This window comes from Bubalus bubalis, chromosome 3 (genome assembly GCF_019923935.1).
Source record: "Bubalus bubalis isolate 160015118507 breed Murrah chromosome 3, NDDB_SH_1, whole genome shotgun sequence".
In the NCBI taxonomy this organism is placed as follows: Eukaryota; Metazoa; Chordata; class Mammalia; order Artiodactyla; family Bovidae; genus Bubalus; species Bubalus bubalis.
In genome coordinates this window covers 18,821,730-18,844,672 of record NC_059159.1, presented here as the reverse complement: position 1 = coordinate 18,844,672, position 22,943 = coordinate 18,821,730, and the positions used below count along the sequence as shown (strand labels likewise).

At 36.5% G+C, this 22,943-nt stretch overlaps 1 protein-coding gene across 9 annotated transcripts in view; it reads right to left on the bottom strand.

Annotated features, from left to right (window-relative positions):
• Positions 1 to 22,943, bottom strand: part of GPATCH8 (G-patch domain containing 8) — a 95,329-nt gene that overhangs the window by 35,822 nt on the left and 36,564 nt on the right. For 5 of the 9 annotated variants that reach the window (XM_025279979.3, XM_025279978.3, XM_025279976.3 and 2 more), the window contains 2 exons: positions 9,601 to 9,668; positions 8,121 to 8,207 (listed from right to left, as the gene is read on the bottom strand). In XM_025279979.3, coding sequence (XP_025135764.1) covers positions 8,121 to 8,207; positions 9,601 to 9,627 — 114 coding nt within the window. In that variant the 5' untranslated portion in view covers positions 9,628 to 9,668. Of the gene's footprint in view, positions 1 to 8,120; positions 8,208 to 9,600; positions 9,669 to 11,723; positions 11,769 to 21,988; positions 22,007 to 22,943 lie in introns of those variants that run through there. The other 4 variants (XM_044938890.2, XM_025279981.3, XM_025279983.3 and 1 more) reach the window with 2 other exon arrangements.

The window sequence follows — 22,943 nt, the reverse complement described above, 5'->3', positions numbered from 1 at the left end:
GAGGAAGATAACACATGAAAGGATTCCTTGACAGTTCTGAGAGTCCACTGAGTTGGCACCAGTCCCAGACTACACTACTGCAATGATGTAGAAATGAAGGATGCAAGTATTTGTACTGAGTGGAGATAGGTTCTTGGTAAGCAGGCATGACAAAAAGGACTGGGAAGAAAGGAAGTTGGAATTGAAGTGTTGAGAGAAGGAAAAAGCTCAATCTGTGGTGTTCAAGACCTATAAATTAAGGAGTGGCTAAGTTAGTAAAGTCAAGGTTCCAAGGTCATGTGAAGGTGAAGAACAAATATGAAATAAAGGAGTGAAACATCAAGAAATGGAGAGGATTTTAGGAGCTGTATAATTCACAGTTGATAAGATTTCTGAGTAAAAAAAAAAAATCTGATCAATAAAATGAGAATAAGTAATTCCTGTTCTATCTCCACAAAGAGTTCAAAAGTGAAATAATTTCTTAGTCAGGAGAGAAAGGGTCTCAAAATATAATATATAATTTAATGAGGTTGTGTACTACTCAGATATTTCATGTATTCGTTACTTGATAACTTTTACTTGAAAAACAATAAAAATGCATTCTCTAAAATGTTTATATTCCTGACAGTGTATCAAATGAGATGACAATCAAAACTGCAAACTACACAAGGAAACAAATCACTGTGAGAAAGTCAGAAGCAGCAAATTACAAAAACATTTATGAAGTACTATAGATAATAGAGACTTGAAAGAAATTATAAAATAAGAAAATTTAGAATGTTTTAAGAAAAAAAAGACAGAAATAGTAACCAAAAGGCCGTTTTGCTTTCCAAAAAATTGGCAATTTTGGGGGAAAAGAATCAAAAAGATATTTTAAGAGGCACTGATTTTCAATACAGTTGTTTTTAAATAAGTCATTGAAATATAATAAAACTATAAATATTAATTTTAGAATATACATGGTAGGTATATAAGTATTAAGTATACAGATCTTTCAATTTTCCTGTATGCTCAACAATTTTCATTATAAAGTATCACTGAAATAAAAGTAAGTAAATGATAAATTAGGTACAACTAGAAGAGAAAATCCTCTATACTATCTTCTAAACTCTATGTTTTTCCCTTTTAGATTTAAATCTTTAATCCACCTGTAGTTGATTACTGTACAGTATGAGAGTACAGTCTCCTCCAACAATACAAGAGAAGACTCTACACATGGACATCATCAGATGGCCAAAACCAAAATCAGACTGATTATATTCTTTGCAGCCAAAGATGGAGAAGCTTTATACAGTCAACAAAAACAAGACTGGGAGCTAACTGTGGCTCAGATCATGAATTCCTTATTGCCAAATTCAGACTTAAATTGACCATTCAGGTATGACCTGAATCACATCCCTTGATTATACAGTGGAAGTGAGAAATAGATTCAAGGGATTAGATCTGATAGAGTGCCTCAAGAACTATGGACAAAGGTTCGTGACACTGTACAGGAGACAGTGAGCAAGACCATCCCCAAGAAAAAGAAATGCAAAAAAGCAAAATGGCTGTCTGAGGAGGCCTTACAAATAGCTGAGAAAAGAAGTGAAGCAAAAAACAAAGGAGAAAAGCAAAGATATACCCATCTGAATGCAGAGTTCCAAAGAATAGCAAGGAGAGATAGGAAAGCCTTCCTCAGTGATCAGTGCAAAGAAATAGAGGAAAACAATAGAATGGGAAAGACTAGAGATCTCTTCAAGAAAATTAAAGATACCAAGGGAACACTTCATGCAAAGATGGACACAATAAAGGACAGAAATGGTATGGACCTAACAGAAGCAGAAGATATTAAGAAGTGGCAAAAATGTACAGAAGAACTATACAAAAAAGATCTTCATGACCCAGATAATCACAATAGTATGATTACTCACCTAGAGCAGACATCCTGGAACACAAAGTCAAGTAGGCCTTAGGAAGCATTACTACGAACAAAGCTAACAGAGGTGATGGAATTCCAGTTGAGCTATTTCAAATCCTGAAAGATGATGCTGTGAAAGTGCTGCACTCAATATGCCAGCAAATTTGGAAAACTCAGCAGTGGCCATACTGGAAAAGGTCAGTTTTCATCCTAATCCCAAAGAAAGGCAATGCCAAAGAATGTTCAAACTATTGCACAATTGCATTCATCTCACACACTAACAAAGTAATACTCAAAATTCTCCAAGCCAGGCTTCAACAGTACATGAACCGTGAACTTCCAGATGTTCAAGCTGGATTCAGAAAAGGCAGAGGAACCAGAGATCAAATTGTCAACATCCGCTAGATCATCGAAAAAGCAAGGGAGTTCCAGAAAAACATCTACTTCTGCTTTATTGACTATGCCAAAGCCTTTGACTGTGTGGATCACTTGGAACCAACTGTGGAAAATTCTTAAAGAGATGGGAATACCAGACCACCTGACCTGCCTCTTGAGAAATCTGAATGCAGGTCAGTAAGCAGTTAGAACTGGACATGGAACAACAGACTGATCCCAAATTGGGAAAGGAGTACTTTAAGGCTATACAGTGCCACCCTGCTTATTTAACTTATATGTAGAGTACATCATGAGAAATGCTGGGCTGGATGAAGCACAAGCTGGAATCAAGATTCCAAGAGAAATATCAATAACCTCAGATATGCAGATGACCCCACCCTTCTGGCAGAAAGTGAAGAAGAACTAAAGAGCCTCTTGATGAAAGTGAAAGAGGAGAGTGAAAAAGTTGGCTTAAAACTCAAAATTCAGAAAAGTAAGATTATGGCATCTGGTCCCATCAGTTCGTGGCAAACAGATGGGGAGACAATGGAAACAGTGACAGACTTCATTTTCCTGGGCTCAAAATCACTACAGATGTTGACTGCAGCCATGAAATTAAAAGACGCTTGCTCCTTGGAGGAAAAGCTATGACCAACCTAGACAGCAAATTAAAAAGCAGAGACATTACTTTGCCAACAAAGGCCCATCTAGTCAAAGCAAAGGTTTTTCCAGTAGTCATGTATGGATGTGAGAGTTGGACTATAAAGAAAGCTGAGCGCCGAAGAATTGATGCTTTTGAGTTGTGGTGTTGGAGAAGACTCTTGAGAGTCCCTTGGACTGCAAGGAGATCCAACCAGTCCATCCGAAAGGAAATCAGCCCTGAATGTTCTTTGGAAGGACTGATGTTGAAGCTGAAACTCCAATACTTTGGCCACCTGATGCAAAGAACTGATTCACTGGAGAAGACCCTGATGCTGGGAAGGATTGAGGGCGGGAGTGGAAGAGGACAGAGGATGATATGGTTGGATGGCATCATCAACTCAATGGATATGAGTTTGAGTAAACCCCAGGAGTTGGTGATGGACAGGGAGGCCTGGCATGCTGCTGTCCATGGGGTCACAAAGAGTCGAACACGACTGAGCAACTGAACTGAACTGAACTGATGGGGGTAGAAGTTCAAAGTCACTATTTCCCATATGGATAGCCAACTGTCTCAGAGTCATTTACTAAAAAATTCATTCTTTTCCCCACTTATTTGCAATATCACCTTTCTCGTATCAAGTGGTCAAATATGTAAGGGTCTGCATCTGGGCTCTCTTTTCTGTTCCATTGGCCTATTCCTGTGCCAATAACATACCTTAATTACTGTAGCTTTCTATCTTATACTTTTAAGAATGCTTTGACTATTCTTGGGCCTTTGCACTTCCATATAAATTTTGGAATCAGCTATCAAATTCCATACAAAATTTTGTTGGGATTTCTATCTGACTGATTTGAATATATAGGAAGATTGAAGGAAAACAAATGCCCTTACAATATTGGATCTTTTAATTCATGACCATAATAAAAAAAATCTCATTTTTAAAATTTATTGTTCTTTAATGCCTCATTGAAAATAATGCTTCACAATTTTTCTCTTAAGTCTCCCACATCTCATTAGATCTATACTCAAATGCTTCATACACTTGTTTGCTATTACAATTGATGTCATTTTGTTATCTCCAGCTTCTAATTCTCTGTTGTTGATATACAGATGCCACCCCTTGGTGGCTCAGATGGTAAAGAATCTGCCTTCAATGCAGGAGACCCAGGTTCAATCCCTGGGTCGGAAAGATCCCCTGGAGACGGAAATGGCTACCCACTCCAGTACTCTTGCCTGGAGAACCCCATGGACAGAGGAGCCTGGCAGGCTACAGTCTGTATGCAAATTTAAATTAGATTTTGTATCAAGCATCCCGCTAAACTCTGTTATTTGTAACTCTTCTGTAAATTCTCTTGGATATCTCTGAACAAAATCATAGCTACAAATAAAAGACCGTTGTCTCTCCCTTTCATCTTATATCTTTGTTTCTACCTGTCTGCCTTACTGCCTTGCTACTTAAGACTTCGAACACAATATTTAATAAAAACAATAACTCAGGCATCCTTGTCATGTTTCCCTATCTCAAAAGGAAACTTTTCAACTTTTCAATATTAAGTATGATGTCTCCTGTACAGTTTTTATAGGCATTTCATCTGGTTAAAAAAGGTCCTTTTTTGGTCAGGTGGACAAGATCATGAATGAATGATCTATTAAGATGATCACATAATTTTTTCTCTTTAGTCATGTAACATGGTTGACTATATAAACTGATTTTAACATTAAATCAATCTTGCATTCCTGGGATAACTTAGTTATGGTATATCCTAAACTAGTTCTCGTATTTTAAGATTTGCATCTGTAACCTATGTGCAGGGCAGGGAGAGAAACTCAAACACAGAGAACAGACTTATGGACACAGTGGAGGAAGGAGAGGGTGGGACGAGTTGAGAGTAACACTGAAATATATACATTCAGTCCAGTTCAGTTTAGCTGCTCAGTCGTGTCCGACTCTTTGTGACCCCACGGACTGCAGCACGCCAGGCTTCCCTGTCCATCACCAACTCCCAGAGTTTGCTCAAATTCATGTCCATTGAGTCGGTGACACCATCCAACCATCTCACCCTCTGTCGTCCCCTTCTGTTCCTGCCTTCAATCCTTCCCGGCATCAGGGTCTTTTCAAATCAGTCAGCTCTTCGCATCAGGTGGCCAAAGTATTGGAGTTTAAGCTTCAACATCAGTCCTTCCAATGAACAGTCAGGACTGATTTCCTTTAGGATATACATTACCATGTGTAAAACAGATAGCTAATGGGAAGCTGCTGTATAGCACAGGGAGCTTAGTCTAGGGCTTTGTGACAAACCAGAGGGGTGTCAGATGGGGTGAGAGGTAGGATGGAGGTTCAAGAGGGAGGGGACATATGTATACCTATGGCTGATTCATGCTGATGTATGGTAGAAACCAATCAACACTGTAAAGCAATTATCCTCCGATTAAAAAATAAGTTTAAAAAAAGAAAAAATTTTTAAAAAATCTGCATTTGTGTTATATGTCATTATAATTAACTGTCCTTGTCAGGATTTATCTTCAAGACGGTACTTTCTGTTGTTTTTTATAGCCACTAAGTCATGTCTGACTCTTTTGTAATCCCCATGGGCTACAGCCTGTTAGGCTCCTTCTGTCCATGGGATTGCCCAAGCAAGAATACTGGAGTAAGTTGCCATTTCTTTCTCCAGGGGATCTATGGTACTAGTCTCTTTCATTAAATGAGCTAGGATTTTTTCTTCATTTTCAATTCCCTGAAGATCAGGAATAGCTGCTGTGCAAGGCTGAAGTTATTTCTTCTATGATTTTTGATAGAACTCAGTAGTGAAGTTATTTGGGCTGTATGGAAAGATTTTTCACTACATATTTAACTTATATAATTTATACACATTATAAGATTACTGAGGTTTTCCATTTCTATTCAAGTCTATTTTAGGAAGTTATATATTTTAAGAATTTGTCTACTTAAAACTATCTTTACATTCAAAGCATAGTTATCCATACTATTTTTATCTTTTACTGCCTGCCACATCTACAATGATATCCTCTCTTTTCATTATTGATATTGGTTTTCTATGATCTTTTCTTTCTTAATATCACAAGTATGTCAAAGAACAAACTTTTGGATCTGTTGTATATTTGTTTTCTATTTCATTCTCTTTTTGTTCTTATCATTATCTTCATTACTTTTTTTTTTTAACATTCTTTGTGTTTATTTTGCTATTCTTTTGCTAACTTCCCAAGAGAAACGTTTACTTCATTTATTTCTTGCCTTTCTTTTTTTCTAAGGTAAGCATTTAAGGACATGTATTTGCTATAAAATATAATATTGCTTTAGCTTACCTTACAAATTTTGATGTGTAACATTTCTATCTTTCAGTCCAAAATATTTTTCAATTACTATTGTGATTTCTGCTTCTACTGGCAGGTTAAATAAAAATGTGTATCTTAATTTTGAAAGGTTTTAAAAAACTTTTAAAAAAGCTAATTGTTTTGTGGCTTGATAACTTGATTTTCCAGGTGGCACTAGTGGTAAAGAATCCGCCTGCCAACGCAAGAGACACAAGAGAGGCTGGTTTGATCCCTGGGTCTGGAAGATCCCCTAGAGGAGGAAATGGCACCCCACTCCAGTATTCCTGACTGCAAAATTCCATGAAAGGAGCCTGGAGGGCTACAGTCTGTGGGGCCGCAAAGTGTTGGACATGACGGAGAAACTAAGCACACACACACACAAAATTTGATTTCAGTTCTCTGAAATTTGTTTATACTTTATGACACACCAAACATGGTAGAAAAAAATTTTTTGTTTAAATAAATGTTTTATATACATTTTAAAATTGCTATTTTCAAAGTGATTGGATATACAGCTCTATAAAAGCATTAGGTGAAATTTGTTAAATGTGTTGTTCCAAGCTTCCAAACATCCTTGCAGATATTTCTTTCCTCTACTTTTATCAATTACTGAGAGATATATATTAAAATCTCCCATTACTGTGGTAGATTTAACAATTCTACTTGCAGTTCTGTCAGTTTTCGCTTTATACATTTTTTTTTAATGGTAGAACAGGTTTTTAAAAATGAATCCCTTTACTTTCTGCTCACCTTAAATACCAAGACCAAAATCAGTTTCTTTATGATAGTTTTCACTAAATCTGTTTCTTATCTTCAAATTTACCTATTTCATAGTAGAGATTGAACTTACTGAAACGTCTTAAAAAGCAAGTACGTTGGTCTTTTTTTTCCCAAGAGAAAAACAATCAGAAATTTATTGTTAAGAAAAAAAAAAAAAGAAATTTATTACCAGGGCATCATGCATACACATCCGAGTAGTCAGTGATGGCTAACTCAAAAGGGGTGGTTAAAACTTGAGCTTATATGCATCTTAACAAAATAACAATAACTTTTTAGAGAAGTGACAAGACAAAGGAAAAGGACTTTAAGTTTCTAGAGCAGCAAATGGGGGAACTAATGGAAGATAAGAGTTAGTAAAGGTTTGCTTCCCTGTTGGTGCTAAGTCGTAAAGAACCTGCCTGCTAATGCAGGAGACATGAGATGCAGGTTCAATCCCTGGGTCGGGAAGATCCCCTGGAAGAAGAAGTGGCAACATACTCCAGTATCTTTGCCTGGAGAATGCCAAAGACGGAGGAGTCTAGCAGGTTACAGTCCACAGGGTTGCACAGAGTAGGACATGACTGAAGCGACTGAGCACAAAGCACGATAAAGGTTTGCTATGTAGACCTCTCTGGTGCCCATCTCTGGGCTAATCTTAGGGTCTAGAGTTGTCTCTGGTGATTAATTTCTGTCCTCCTGGTAGAGAAGGGAAGGGGGATGCCCCTGGTGAGTCATTTTGAAAGCTAACTTATATTCTAAGCTACAGTTTTCTATTACTCTCAGCTTAAAAAGGAAGCTACTAAAGTTCTCCATTGTTATTCTTTAAACACCTCATCCATTGTAAAAAAGGAAAAAATGGCTTATCAATAGTATCAAGCTCTCAAAGGACTCATCAGTTCTTACTATTATTACCTAATGTATTCCAGACACTAATGTAATCTCCACAACAGACATACAAAGTGGTTGTTATTATTATCTCTAAAGTTTAACAGAAGCAATAAATAACAGAAACCTGAGGACTAAGACTAATCAATACCAAATGGCAAACAAATATTGTTGTCCAAGGATTGTTTTCACCAAAATGAATATCTCAATGTGAAAGCCCCACATGCAAGAATGGTTTCATTTAAGTACCTTGTACTTCTGCCTCAGTTCTTCCGTGTCTTCTTTTTCTACTTCTAGGACACGGCGCCGTTCGGTAGCATCTTCAGCATAATCAAGCTTAACAAAAATAGATACAATTAGACTTAATTGCCCTAGTACTCCCATCAAGCCATAAAAAAGTCATTTACACAACTACAGTACTATATGAAAATATGTAATTTGCTCAACTACCTCTTGCTTTACTGTCACACTACAGAGAAAAAAAAACATGCAAAATAGTTCATTAATCCTTTCATGCTGGTGGTTCCCAACAGGCATAGTTGATAACAGATTTTACTTCAATGTTCAATGACAAAGAATTAGCAGTAAATGGAGCATAATATTTCAAGCAATGAAAAGAAGGTATCACAGATGAGAGCAGTACACAGCTCTATCGTTGTTCAGTCACTAAGTACTGTCCAACTCTTTGCAACCCCAAGAATTGCAGCAAGCCAGGCCTCCTTATCCTTCACTATCTCCCGGAGTTTGCTCAAACTCATGTCCATTGAGTTGATGATGTCATCCAACCATTTCATCCTCTGTCACCCCCTTCTCCCTTTGCCCTCAATCTTTCTCAGCATTAGGATCTTTTCCAATGAGTTGGCTCTTCACATTAGGTAGCCAAAGTATTGGAGCTTCAGCATCAGTCCTTCCAATGAATATTCAGGGTTGATATCCTTTAGGATTGGCTGGTTTGATCTCCGTGCTGTTCAAGGGACTCTCAAGAGTCCAGTACCACAGTTGGAAAGCATCGATTCTTCAGCGTGCAGCCTTCTTCATGGTCCAACTCTCACATCTGTACGTGACTACAGGAAAAACTATAGCTTTGACTACATGAACCTTTGTTGGCAAAGTGATGTCTCTTCTTTTTAATATGCTGTTTAGGTTTGTCATAGCTTTCCTTTCAAGGAGCAAGCATCTCTTAACTTCATGGCTGCAGTCACCGTCCGATGAAAATAAAATCTGCTGCTGTTTCCATTTTTACCCCGTCTATTTGCCATGAAGTGATAGGACTGGATGCCATGATCTTAGTTTTTTGAACGTGAGTTTTAAGCCAGCTTTTTCACTCTCCTCTTTCACCTTCATCAAAAGGCTCTTTAGTTCCTCTTCGCTTTCTGCCCTTAGAGTGGTATCATCTGCATATCTGAGGTTGTTGACACAGCTCTGTAGGGGCAAAGCTTCTACCACAACAAATATTTTAAGATTTGAGCTACAGAGCCTACTGAAATGAGCATAAGGGCCTGGGTTTAAGTCTGATCTTATCTTGTGGCATAATGTTGGGGCAATCACTCAACTTCTTTGTAAAAGGGGCATTATTTGCCACCTACCTACCTCAAAGAGAGCACTAAATGAGAATATAAAATAAGTTTTTTAATTTTCCCTCAAAAATATTAATATTACACCTGAATTTTGGAATTAGTATCCATTTTAAATACCCCATAAAACAAGTCAACCAATGAGATCAATTTACCTCCATTTCCATGCGACCCATGCCCATGACATCATATTTGACGACGATTGGAATGGGATCTGTTCTCCCTGTAACAGGAACATATAATCAAGGTGAGATGTAAGGCTAAGCCAACAGCTCGCTTTACACATTGGGTTTGGGTGGTTAGAGATCTTGCCTTGGAGTGCAGAGACCAGAAAGCTACAGTGAACCAAACACAAGCCATTCTCACAGCTTACAACCAAACCTACCTCTCCAGTTTAAGCCCAACTGACCACCTTGGCTGACCTTCCAGTTGGGGATGATTCCAGATTACTAAAGCAAAATTAAATAAGTAATGCAAAGCATTCCTAAGCAATGGCACCAGCAAGTTTAAAATCAAGAACACTAGAAATTCCTTTTTAAAAAGGCTCCCAAATAACTTTCCATCAAGAATCACTTCACTCTTACTGTTCACTGACATTTTCCCACACACACTTTTAAAACTGGTAATAAATATGTCAACTGACAGGTTTAAATCGGAAGAGCACAGTTTCAAACATGACACAGGAAAATTCAATAACTGCAACTCAGCGTGTTTAATATTTCTTTGTATTCAAAACATGCTTTACAATTAAATGAAGGGGTGAAAATAATTAAAAGGAACGCAACAGTTAGTTGCCCTGAGGAAAGAATAGTTTTACTTTTAAACTGGTGCTCTAAGGTCCCATTTTTCCAGAGTGGATTTAACACTGACTATGGCAATCAGTAAGCTGTGAAAAGGACTAGTTGCGAAGAAAATTGACTTTAAACTAATTGATCTATGCTGGAGATTTTTTAAAATGTATATTTAATCCACTCATAACCAGCCAAACAAAGCAAAATGGGGCAGACAAGCACTTTACTACCACAGCTGTTTTACATCACAACTTGCGCTGTTTATTGTGATGTAAGCCCACTGAAAAGAGGACTTACCTTATCCGTTGTATACCTTTAGTGAAAAAACACAATGTTTACTTCCCTCATCATTTCACTCAGGCTGGTGTAAACAATTGTTTTTTAAATTAATTTATTTTTTTGTTGTTGTTATACACACATATATATTATACCTTTGGGCTAAAAGTTGAGTTTTGTCAGGCTAAATCTGAGATATGACCAAAACTGAATTTGGGGGGTTAAAAAAAAGGCAAAAAATGCCATGCCCATGACTAGGATTTGTCTCGGAGGGGAAAAAAGCTGTTTCCAAAGTGACCAGCAACCACTTGAATCTAGTTGCTCTGTATTTGTGGGATTGATTTTTGTTTCAAAAAGAAATGAAAAACAAATTCAGAAGTTTAATTACTTATCACCAATCTCCCATTATTGCTTTTAAACAATAAGAAGCTAATCAAGAATAATTATCACATGAAAAAAAATTTAAGTAAATAAAGAACATCTCACACCAGAAAAAGAGAACAAAGTTGTAAAACAGCCTTATTTTAGATACTATCAAAAACTGCCAGTTAAACAAAATAAAAATGTGTTACTACCTTCTGCCCAATGGTATAATAAATAAGCAGTGACTGCAATCTTTAGCAAAAGGACCAAATTAAGACAGGTTATAAAAATGACTTCCTAGGTGCAATATCACTTTCATAACGTCTCAATCAGGGATTTACTGGTTAAAAACAAATGGTCCAATGAAAGAATTGGAAAGAAATGTCAAAGTTATTTTTTTGTTTTGATATCTTTTTTGATCTGTCAGAATTTGCTTTGTTAAGAATCAAGAAAATTTTGGTAGAAATTCATTACCTCTGTAAACCCCTGTTATAAACTCTGCATTAGTACTTTTGCCTTCTAGGGCAGTCAAAGTTTGTTTTAATTCATTTATAAATTGCAGTAGCAAGTGCTAGTGCCCATTATATTGTGGGGAAATCAAGTTTTTACAGTATTAGAATTTAATGTTTTAACTGATTTTTTTTTTTTTTGGCAATTCTAACACAAACAGATACATCCCTTCTTAACGTTACCCTTTCATGAACAAGGATCAGACAAGTTGCATAAGGAAAGGAAAGGAAAATGAAAAAGACCAAGCAGAAGGATGAAGGCTACAACAGAGAAAGTAAGCCTAACATATTGGTGCACTGATGACAAAGGAGTAATTCAGTCTGAAAATAAAAAATTACCACTGCTAAGTTTACCATCACCACAACAAGTCCAGGATCATAATGCTGTAAAAAAGAAACACCATTTGTTAGGCAGAAACCATTAGGGTAGGAAACAGGCCTTCTAGCAGGCAGACAGGCTGGGGTAAAGTAACAAATTGGGCTTTGTCCCTCCCCCAATTTCAGCTGGGGACGCAGGAAGGTCACTATGTGCTACCGCAGTTGTTTTCATACCGGTTGGATCAGGGTGTAAGATTTTTGTACTGCTACTTGAGAACAAACATGAACAACCTCTTCTACAAAAATGCAGGGGTTGGGGGGAAGGTGGGAGAAAGTGCGAGAACTATCTCTCGCTTCCAGTCTCTCATTTAACTACTCATTCTGTTCAAATCGGTACTCAAGGCCCGAGGTGGGACTTGTTCCTTAAGGAAATAACATCAAAGACAGATCATCAAGTGATTATCAAGTCATTGGCTGCACTAAAAGAACTCTAAGAGGACTGTCTCATAGAGGGGATCATCAAGACCTCACTATAATAAATAAAAGGTCTGGAAAATAACCTTAGATTGTCAGTGCTTGGAAAACATGCACATTTGAGTTCTGTCATGAATGAATACAACTTTTGTGGTAGACTTCCTCAGAACTTTGCTTCCTTTTAATCAAGTCTTCCCAAGTCCACCAACAGCTTTCTTTCTGCATATAATAAAGCCAAACTTTGAAGAACACCAGGAACTCCAGAGAAATTGGCATCAAAAGACCTGTCACATTTACAATTAGTCCACTCAGAGAAAACAGTCTGGCTTTAAAAACAATCTGAAGGTAAAATTGCTGCCTCCGCTAAGTGGTAATTTTTTTCCATTATTAGAAGTTCCAGACCAAGGAAAAATCCCACTGGGAAAAGACACTGAAGAATACATACATGAAGAGGCTGCAGTATTTAAAAACAAAAAAACAAAAAAAACCCCTCATTTATTCATTTGTGATCAATGACAAATCCTATCATAAAGGAATACCTGAGTAACAACCCATAGTGATGACTTTTCAATGGTAAATAGCAAAAGAATGTTTGCTAATATAATAATCCCCTAGAAAACTCAACTTCTTTTTAATACAAATTGAACTAAATCCAGTTTCTCTTATTTCTTGGCTTCTCTTAACAGGGACAAGTATTTCTTAAAATTCATTAAAATAAGAACATTTTGTTGTTTATTTCATTTCAAAGGAGGCAACTTCAACCAGAAAATAAATACTTTCCTTAAGAAGAAACTGTCCTCTTCAGCCAAAGATCTATATATAGATACTCTGACTGTGATCTAGCTGACTGGACAAGGGTGGGAAAAAAACATACTACTTATAGAAAATTCTACTATCAATGTATTCATGTGAGGAGAAAAAATTGATATTCATATTTTCTAAATAAAAACTAAATATATATATATATATAGACACACACACAAGTATTAAATCATTATGCTGTATACCTGAAACCAAAATAATATTCTATATCAACTGTACCTCAATAAAAATTTTTTTAAAGAGATGGAAAAAACTTTTAATGAGGTTTCACTGACCAACTGGTACTGTATACTCTATATTTTAGAAGATAGGCTTACTTCTACAATGACACATGTGCTAAAATACTCATGTACACATCTCTTGCTAAAATGTAAAGGTATTATAACTTATCTTAACTCAAGAGAGAATAAGGTCAAATATGAAAACTCACTGATTGCTTATAGCCACAGTTTCTGAGAATGAGCCTTTCCATTAACCAGTTTCGATTTTGAAACACTTTAGGATACTCCAATCTACAAAACTGGCCCAAAGAACTGGACTGTAGAGAAATTATTTTTTTTTTAAACAAACACTATTTTTAAACAAATCCCAGGAAAAGAACAACTGGGGAGAAAATATCGAAGAACCATAACCTGGTAAACAGCACATTTCAGAAACAGAAGACACATGACTTCTCCATAGAAACAAATTAGAAATGAAGAAGCTTCCAAAGTGATTAAAACAGTTTTTGGATAGTCAGCAGATAAGATAACACTACAATTTACCTCTGCTGTCTGTTCCTTTGCTGAGATTCATCCAACAACAAATAATTATTGAGTTGCTTCTACATACCAAGCACTACTGGAAGGCTTTGGGCATATTTTTGTGATAGTAATTAAAACAAAGTCCTATAGCCCATGAATTATCTATAATTAGGCAAAATAATCTTACCAATATAAACTTCTGGCATGAGGAGTAGAAAATAACATTTATGGACCCAATGCATGTATGGTTCAAAAAGCTTTAATGTCTAACATCTTTCAAAGAAGTCTAAAACTGTTTTTAAAGACTGACCCTAATAAGGCAGAAGTAAATATAAAAGCCATCACAAAAGTCACAAATTTTACTTCCAAAAGGCCACTAAGTTGATAAAAGTCAAGAATCTGACCTGACATCTTAAATTTATTTAGTTTAAGCAACTCATATATGTGAAAATCAAGAATAATACAAAATTAGGATGGTGACTATTCTCTGATTTGTAAAATTACTCAAAATAAGGCTCTATAGTAAGCTATAGTGAAGTCGCTCAGTCGTGTCCAACTCTTTGCAACCCCATGGACTATAGCCTACCAGGCTCCTCTGTCCATGGGATTTTCCAGGCAATAGTACTGGAGTGGATTGCCATTTCCTTCTCCAAGGGATCTTCCCAACCCAGGGATCGAACCCAGGTCTCCCACGATGTAGACAGACGCTTTACCGTCTGAGCCACCAGTGAAGTCATTATGTTAGTGTGTTTAAATATAATTTCATTCATTTAAAAAAACAGTGATTACATACAACTTTCAGAAATACTTCCTGGGTAAAAAGTGGTATATATATTTCCAAACCAAAGCTTTACTTCTACAAATTTCTCCTTAAAATAACAGTCTTCAGTAGCATAAAAATAATGATTATTTTCAGCATCGTTTAGATATCTTTTTCTTAGTAAACATCAAGTATATTAATTATACCCTATGGCTTTTAAGTTTTGTGTTTGTGTTTTGTTTTTTGTTTTTTTTTAAAGAATTCCTACTCAAAATAGAATCCAAAGTCTCTAGTGCTACAAAAACTAACTATATTCTTGCCACAGACTGTTTAATGATCTATACAACAACCAGGTTATTTTGATTTTCAGGCACAGGTTTTTTTTTTTTTTTTTTTTTTTAAGGGCACAGAAGTTTAAAAAACTATGACCTAAAAATCCTTCCATCTTCCCAAAGAATCAGAGCTACTTTCTAGAACAAAATAGTTCAATTTTAATCATGTAATCTAATATATTAAGAAAAGGTTAGTTTTGTTTTGTTTCTCTTGGTTAAGCATACATATATTTATTTCATTGTCAGCTGACAGGGCCTCAAAACAACCCCCTGGTGGCTCAGTGGTAAAGAATCTGCCTGCCAATGCAGGAGATGTAAGTTTGATCCCTGGGTCAGGAAGATCCTCTGGAGAAGGAAATGGCAACCCACTCCAGTATTCTTGCCTGGAAAATCCCATGGACAGAGAAGCTTGGTGGGCTACAGTCCATGGGGTCACAAAAGAGACACCACTTAGTGGCTAAATGTACACAGTATAGAGTAGCTAGTCCTATGGTATTGTAATATCCAACGATCCAATGTTTTCTTAGAGTTGTATTCACTTACTATTAAGTTATTCCATAACTACACTGAGAATTCCTTAATATTCCAAGATCATTCTTAAACCCCAAAATGTTTTCCAGCTCCATTTAAACTGCTCTTCCTTAATCCTACACCTCAAACCCTCAACTCACCTTTATTTTCTTTCTTTATTTTTCTAGGTAGTCCCTAAAAAGGTGGCTACAAAATCTCAGTTCTCTAGTAAAAGGTAACTTCTAAACACTTGTGTCACTCTGGACAACTAGTGCACCAGTCTCTGCAGCCTCTCCAGCAAAATGGAGACATTATCTCCACTTTCGGGACTGGCATGTAGATCAAAACAGACAATAGAAGATGCTTTGTAAACCCTAACATTTCACCATGATGCTGCTAAACACTGTTGTCTTAAGGCCTCAGAAAATTAAAAAATCAATTTGTTCATTTCCAAAACTGGCATTTTAAAATACCTTAAAATTAAAAATACTCTAAGAAGCTGTGATAGATTCTAATGTTCTACCAACAACCTGGGGATAATGAAACAGTCCTATTTACTGAAGGAGAAAATTATCATCTACCCCCAAATCCTTCCCATATTATCATTCCATTAACAAGAGTGACTACTGAGTTTGAAAAGGTTACACAAATATTAAATCTAAGCCAAATGAATGAAGTATACTTTAGCAAGACTTTCTCCAAATTAAAACAGATCACCTAAGAAATTTATCAGGTACATTTATCAGGTACAAACAATTTTCTTAGGTAAATTATACCTAAACAAAACAGAAAAACTTAAACACTGTCAAAATGCTTACTATTTTACTGTCACCTGAGAAATACACTAACACCTATGTATGTGTACTGAACAGTAAGTTATTAATCCACTGTATGCCAAATTTGTAATAGATGAAGTCTACAAGGAATGTAGAAGTAAATTGAGAAAGTTAAAAAAATTGAAATTACTGAAAAATCTCCCTTATTTCCTCTGGCGTCTCTTCTAAAAAGCCCAGAGATCCTAGGTTATCCATAGAAATTTTCTTTTCCAGTTCTAAAGTCTATGATTCCATACAACTTTGAAGGCATTTCTGTCTCCTCTTAGTTTCAACTTTTCAAATATTGGCTAACCAGTGAAATTTTATATTTTCAACTGTTTCCACCTGATTGGAAACGCTACTCTAATTACAATAAAATCATGATGATTATATACTAATATTATATATTGGTATATTTTATATACTAATTTTATATATTGCTAATTTTAAGTTTCTTGGACATGCCACTCTCGTAAGAAGTACGAGAAACCAGTTTCCATGCAAACCAGTTTCATTTTAATCATGCAAACTAATCTAGGGCACGAAGTCCATAAATAATAATGTAGGAAACAGTATAAATCAGGATAAAGATAAGATTATAAGAAAAATAAAGAGCATTATACTAAATCAGACTAAAAATCACTAATCTATTTTGGATGAGCAAAAGAACCAACTGTCTACCCCGACTTGCCACAGTGAAGGTAACATTCTCAGAAGCTTATTTTATTCATATGATCTAAAGCAAATTACTTGGGGAGCTTATTTAAAATGTAATTTCCTGAACCCCACTGCAGACCTGCTGAGTTGTACTGGTTGGGAATCTACATTTTTAACAAGCACCCAAAGTGATTCTGCTGCTCACTAAAGCTTGAGAATCACCAATCTAATGGTAAAAGTACTAGAGTAGAGGTCAGAAGATTTGTTATAAACACAGCTACTATCCTCAGCAGTTTGACTATGGATAAACACTTAGGTTTCTCAATCTGTTTGTTTTTTTTTTCCTCAATCTGTTTAAAGTGGCATTATCTCCCAACCTACTATTGGGAGAGGAAAATGAGATAAGATACAGGTATAAAGCTTATATGCCATCATGTTTAATTCCCCAAACAGTTCTGAAATCTTTTAAAGATTTGAGCATACTGAGGAAAGGTCACACCACTAACTGATTGCAGAGCTTGAATTTAAACCCAGGTCAAATTTCAAGTGAGATCATAAAGTAGTAGTAACCTGTGAATCAAATATAGGCCTTGCATATGTTTGTTTATCTCAGATTACTTTAAACTTTGAGCCAACATTTTTCAATTACTAAGTTTCACCAGAATATCTGGATTTCTGGTTTTGTTTTTTAAATTCAGGTCTGGCAACACATGAGACTATATTCCTACACAGTAACAATGAGCAGGAGCTAGCTGAATGGCAGTTACTCCTCTCCAGACATGGCACAACTCACACTACTTCCTACTTACTGTCTCAAGTTCAGTGGGCTTCAACTGTGTATGTTACCACCCGGCCCCAACAGGCATCGGAGCTTCCAAGTCCTACTTTTGAGACTGTCCTCTGCTCTTTCCTTCTAAGCTCCAGCTAGATTTTCTCTGTAACTCATTTGGTTACAGAATTATCTACGTCACAGATTTCAAAAGACTTAGTAAGACAGAAAAGGCTGAATTTAGAACTAATAAACCACATTTATACATGTAAGATGATATTATTTTGTCCCCTTTTCTAAATGTACAATCAATTACTTCAAATTTTGGTAGCCATTTTTAATAAATATTTTCATTTTTAGCTTTTTTCTTTATCAAAATATATATCTCACAAATCATACTTATAAACTTTGTGTTCTTATCATGTTTATATCTGGTCCTCCTTTTAAATACCAGTGGTTCTTATGGATGAATGATTCCATGCATCAACTAACTAACAAGTATAGTTGGGCAGATGCTAATATAGTTGTTTGCTTCCTTATTCTCACAATGAGATCTTTCACTTATTAAATCCTTCAAGAAATAAGTTAAAATTCTAAGTTATGTTTTTCAATTCTCTATTAAGCCCCCACTGTACCTTTAACTTCACAATTACAGTATTATATTGCACTAGATTTATTTGTTACAGTTGTGTCTATATTAGACATAAGCCTCAGGAGACAAGAGCTATATCTTATTCATTCCTTAACTCTTAAGACTTAGTACAGATCTGGCACATTCTACAGATTCAGTAACTATATGCAGGATAAAAAAACATATTGAAAAGCAACAACAGAAAACACATAAATGCCTGTAATTGTTATCACTTAGGAGTTTACAGTCTAACAAGAGTTAAGTAAGTAAGTAAGTGAAGTAGCTCAGTAGTGTCCGACTCTTTGCAACCCCATGGATTGTAGCCTACCAGGCTTCTCCGTCCATGGGATTCTCCAGGCAAGAATACTGGAGTGGGTTACCATTTCCTTCTCCAGGGGATCTTCCTGACCCAGGGATCGAACCCAGGTCTCCCACATTGGAGGCAGACGCTTTAACCTCTGAGCCACCAGGGAAGATGGCTCACGAGAGTTAAGAGACACATAAATACAAATTATTCAAGGTAGAATGTTAAAAACACCACAAGAGAAATACAAAGTGTAAGAAAAAATAAAGGAGGAAATTATAGTACGAGACAAGAAATTACAGTATTCTCTTTACCTTTGGAGATCAATTATCTATCACTTCTAAAAATGTGGCCAAGGTTCTTAATACTCAATCTAGCCTACAGTTTCCAGTGAATTTACAGAAATTTATATTCATCATCAAGAACATAAATGACCACTTCACGTGCTCTAAGAAAAAATATCACATTCAAAGCTACCTACATTTTTTTCAACCAGAGTAATTATTGTACATTTCAATTATGCAGTACTTTATTTCTCACCACCATCACATTTCTCCAGAAGACAGAAGTTAAGCCACCACACAGCATTTAAGTACATTATAGATAGCATACTGATTAAAAGCATAGGTTTTTGGCAACATGATTCTACTACCTATCTGCTGTAAGATTTTGGGCAAAGAAGTGCTTAAAATGTCAATCTCCTCATCTGTAAAAAAAAGAGTAACTACCCCAGAGAGGACTTAAATTAGACTATACATGTGCAAGCACTTTGTAAACACTTAAAACACTAGCTATTATTAAGGATTAACACTAAACCCAGTGAACAAAGGCTTGCTAGCCAGACACATGCATGAATCAACTGTATATTATGCTTCATAGTTGATTTATCATCCTTCATAACTACACTTTCCTTTCCAGTTCCACTGCTATCATTTTATTCTATGCCCTTATCAACTCATACCTAGACAACTTTCTAAATGGTTTTACATCTTCAGTCATACTTTGGCAATATTCGTACTTAACTTCTACCACCAATGTGCTAATTGGTATAATGGAAAGAAATAGATCACAAATCAAGAGAACTAGGGGCTGCCTTTCAACATTCTGGAACCCTAAACCTACATTTCTTCATTTGTAAAATGAATTTCTGATTAAATTAGCTTTAATATTTCTATCTGCTAGATAAGTCTATACCTCTCTTCTAATAAAAAACTGCCTTTGTTTACAAAATAAAGTTTCAAATTGGAGCAGCCTTCTACACTCAGTGTGGTAGTTAGTTAGCAGCATGGGTTTTGGAGTCAGAAAGACCAAGGTTTGAATTTTGATATTGTCATTTACTGACGGTTTATTCTTAAGCAACTTGCTCAACTTCTTTAAGCCTCAGTTTTTCCTCTGCAAAGCTGGAATAACATAGTCTTGCTTTAAGAATTGTATGTGTTAAATAGACAGACAACGGAAGAAGCTGCTATATGGGGACAGAGAACTCAACCCGGTGCTCTGTGACAAACTAGAGGGGTGGGATGAGGTAGGGAGTGGGAGGAGATTCAGGAGGGAGGGGACATACGTGGACTTGCGGCTGATTTATGTTGTTGTATGGCAGAAGCCAACATAACACTGTAAAGCAATTATCTTCCAATTAAAAATTAAAAAAAAATAATTAGATGAGGTTTTAGTTAAGATAATACTAGATTTGTGCCTATCTGAACCAAATTCCCATTACTGCTTTCTAGTTATGGTTTCTCAACTGCTCTTGGACACCCAGAACCCTGCTTCAACCAAATAATTATGGTTTTTTCCATCCTTTTATATGTCAAAGTTCATTTTAAAAATATGTATTTTGATAAGTTCTTCTGCTTTTAAAGTGTGACATTCACTGCCGAATGGACACTTTCTGCTCTAGCCAGCTACACCTTCTCTTCACCAACTGTAATCACCTTGTATACATCAGTGTCTCTTTCTTTGGTAATACCTATTCCTCCCTCCTTAAGACTTCATTGTGAGGTCTTCCCTAGTCATTTATCCTTAAAGAGTTTACTCTTAAGGTTTCTTCCACTTATCTCCTAAAATAAATGGCAAACTTATGAGAGTAAGGGTAGTATCTCACAATGTCATGTATACTGTTGATTATGGTCTCTTGAAAACAAGTATTTAATAGAAGTGCAACTATTTTAATGTAATTCTTCACCAGTGAGTGCTTCATTTAAAGTAATCTGCCTTGAGGATGTCCAAACTGCTTCTATAACCGGTCTACTCTTTTCTTAGTAAAAAAGTATCTGATCTAAATTTAGAAAAATTTGCTACTTCCTTTCTAATTATTTTGCATGAACTTGGTATATATTTAATGTCTTCTGATTAAATAACACTTTAACATATATTTAATGTCTGTCTATAAATGCAACAATCTCTATACTGAGAAACAAGTAGTCTATACAGCATCTGAGTTCACTATTTCCCCTTCTCATCTCCCCCAATCCCTTTTCATTTCTCAGTTCAGTTCAGTCACTCAGTCGTGTCCGACTCTTTGCGACCCCATGAATCTCAGCACGCCAGGCCTCCCTGTCTGTCTATCACCAACTCCCGGAGTTCACTCAAACTCATGTCCATCAAGTCAGTGATGCCATCCAGCCATCTCATCCTCTCTCGTCCCCTTCTCCTCCTGCCCCCAATCCCTCCCAGCATCAGGGTCTTTTCCAGTGAGTCAACTCTTCGCATGAGGTGGCCAAAGTATTGGAGTTTCAGCTTTAGCATCAGTCCTTTCAATGAACACCCAGGAGTGATCTCCCTTAGGATGGACTGGTTGGATGTCCTTGCAGTCCAAGGGACTCTCAAGAGTCTTCTCCAACACCACAGTTCAAAAGCATCAATTCTTCTGCACTCAGCTTTCTTCACAGTTCAACTCTCACATCCATACATGACCACTGGAAAAACCACAGCCTTGACTAGATGGACCTTTGTTGGCAAAGTAATATCTCTGCTTTTTAATATGCTATCTAGGTTGGTAATCGAGAAGGCAATGGCACCCACTCCAGTACTCTTGCCTGGAAAATCCCATGGATGGAGGAGCCGGTAGGCTGCAGTCCATGGGGTCGCTAAGAGTCAGGCACGACTGAGCGACTTCACTTTCACTTTTCACTTTCATGCAATGGAGAAGGAAATGGCAGCCCACTCCAATGTTCTTGCCTGGAGAATTCCAGGGACGGCAGAGCCTGGTGTGTTGCCATCTATGGGGTTGCACAGAGTCGGACACGACTGAAGTGACTTAGCAGCAGCAGCAGCAGGTTGGTAAGAACTCTAGCTCTAAAATCTAGACTTTTTAACTACAGACTGTCAATTCTAAATTTTGTTTACTAACTGGATTCAACTGGATTCATTTGTTTATATTAACTAAATCCCATTAAGATAGTCAGGGGTTATATATAATCTGTTATCTTACTAAATTTGATACCTGAATTACTAAAATTATGCTTACCTTTGGAAACGCATAAAGACCGCACAGCTCATTTAATTACCTAGGAACAAAGATCATTATAGCTACCAGGCTCCTTCAGCTAGACCAGCAACAAGTATAAATAAGCCTTTCTGACAATCCATACTGACATGCAGAATGTTTAGATTCTAGATGTGGCACATAATCCATGAAAACAAATTTCAAAGGGAAACTAAGGAAGAAGGACAACTCCTCAGCTTTTTACAAATATCCTATCCAGAACATTTATCTGTGTCATCATAGTATTAAAGAAAACCTATTTTTCCCCAACCAAAGAATGATTTTTCTTAGAAGTTAGTGTGGTTTTAAAAATCAATATTCTAACTTAACAATAAAGTCCAAATTTTAACACTACATATTTCTACTGTATGGGATTCAAATCTAGTTTTTCTTTAATCATAAAATGTATTAATATAAGCACTGTTGGGGCTTAGCTAATGCAGGGTTTATCCAACTATATTTACCATTTGTTTGCTAACTGAAACTAGAGTGGGAGGAGGGATACATACATAAAACCAAAGAAACACTAAAGAAACCAACTCTACTCTGCTTGGATTCTGTCTACTCTGAGTCTTTTTCAAAACAATTTTCTTTCTACATTTTTTAGTAGTAATAGTATATCATATCAAATTTTAAAAGGATACAGTAAAAAGCAACTCACTTTCCCTTCACAGTCTGCCTTAACAATGACTTTTCTCTGCTGCCGCTCGCTTCAGTCGTGTCTGACTCTGTGCAACCCCATAGATGGCCTCCCATCAGGCTCTCCCGTCCCTGGGATTCTCCAGGCAAGAACACTGGAGTGGGTTATCATTTCCTTCTCCAATGCATGAAAGTGAAAGTGAAGTCGCTCAGTTGCAACCCCATGGACTGCAGCCCACCAGGCTCTTCCGTCCATGGATCTTCCAGGCAAGACTTTTCTCTGCACAGTCAAGCAAAT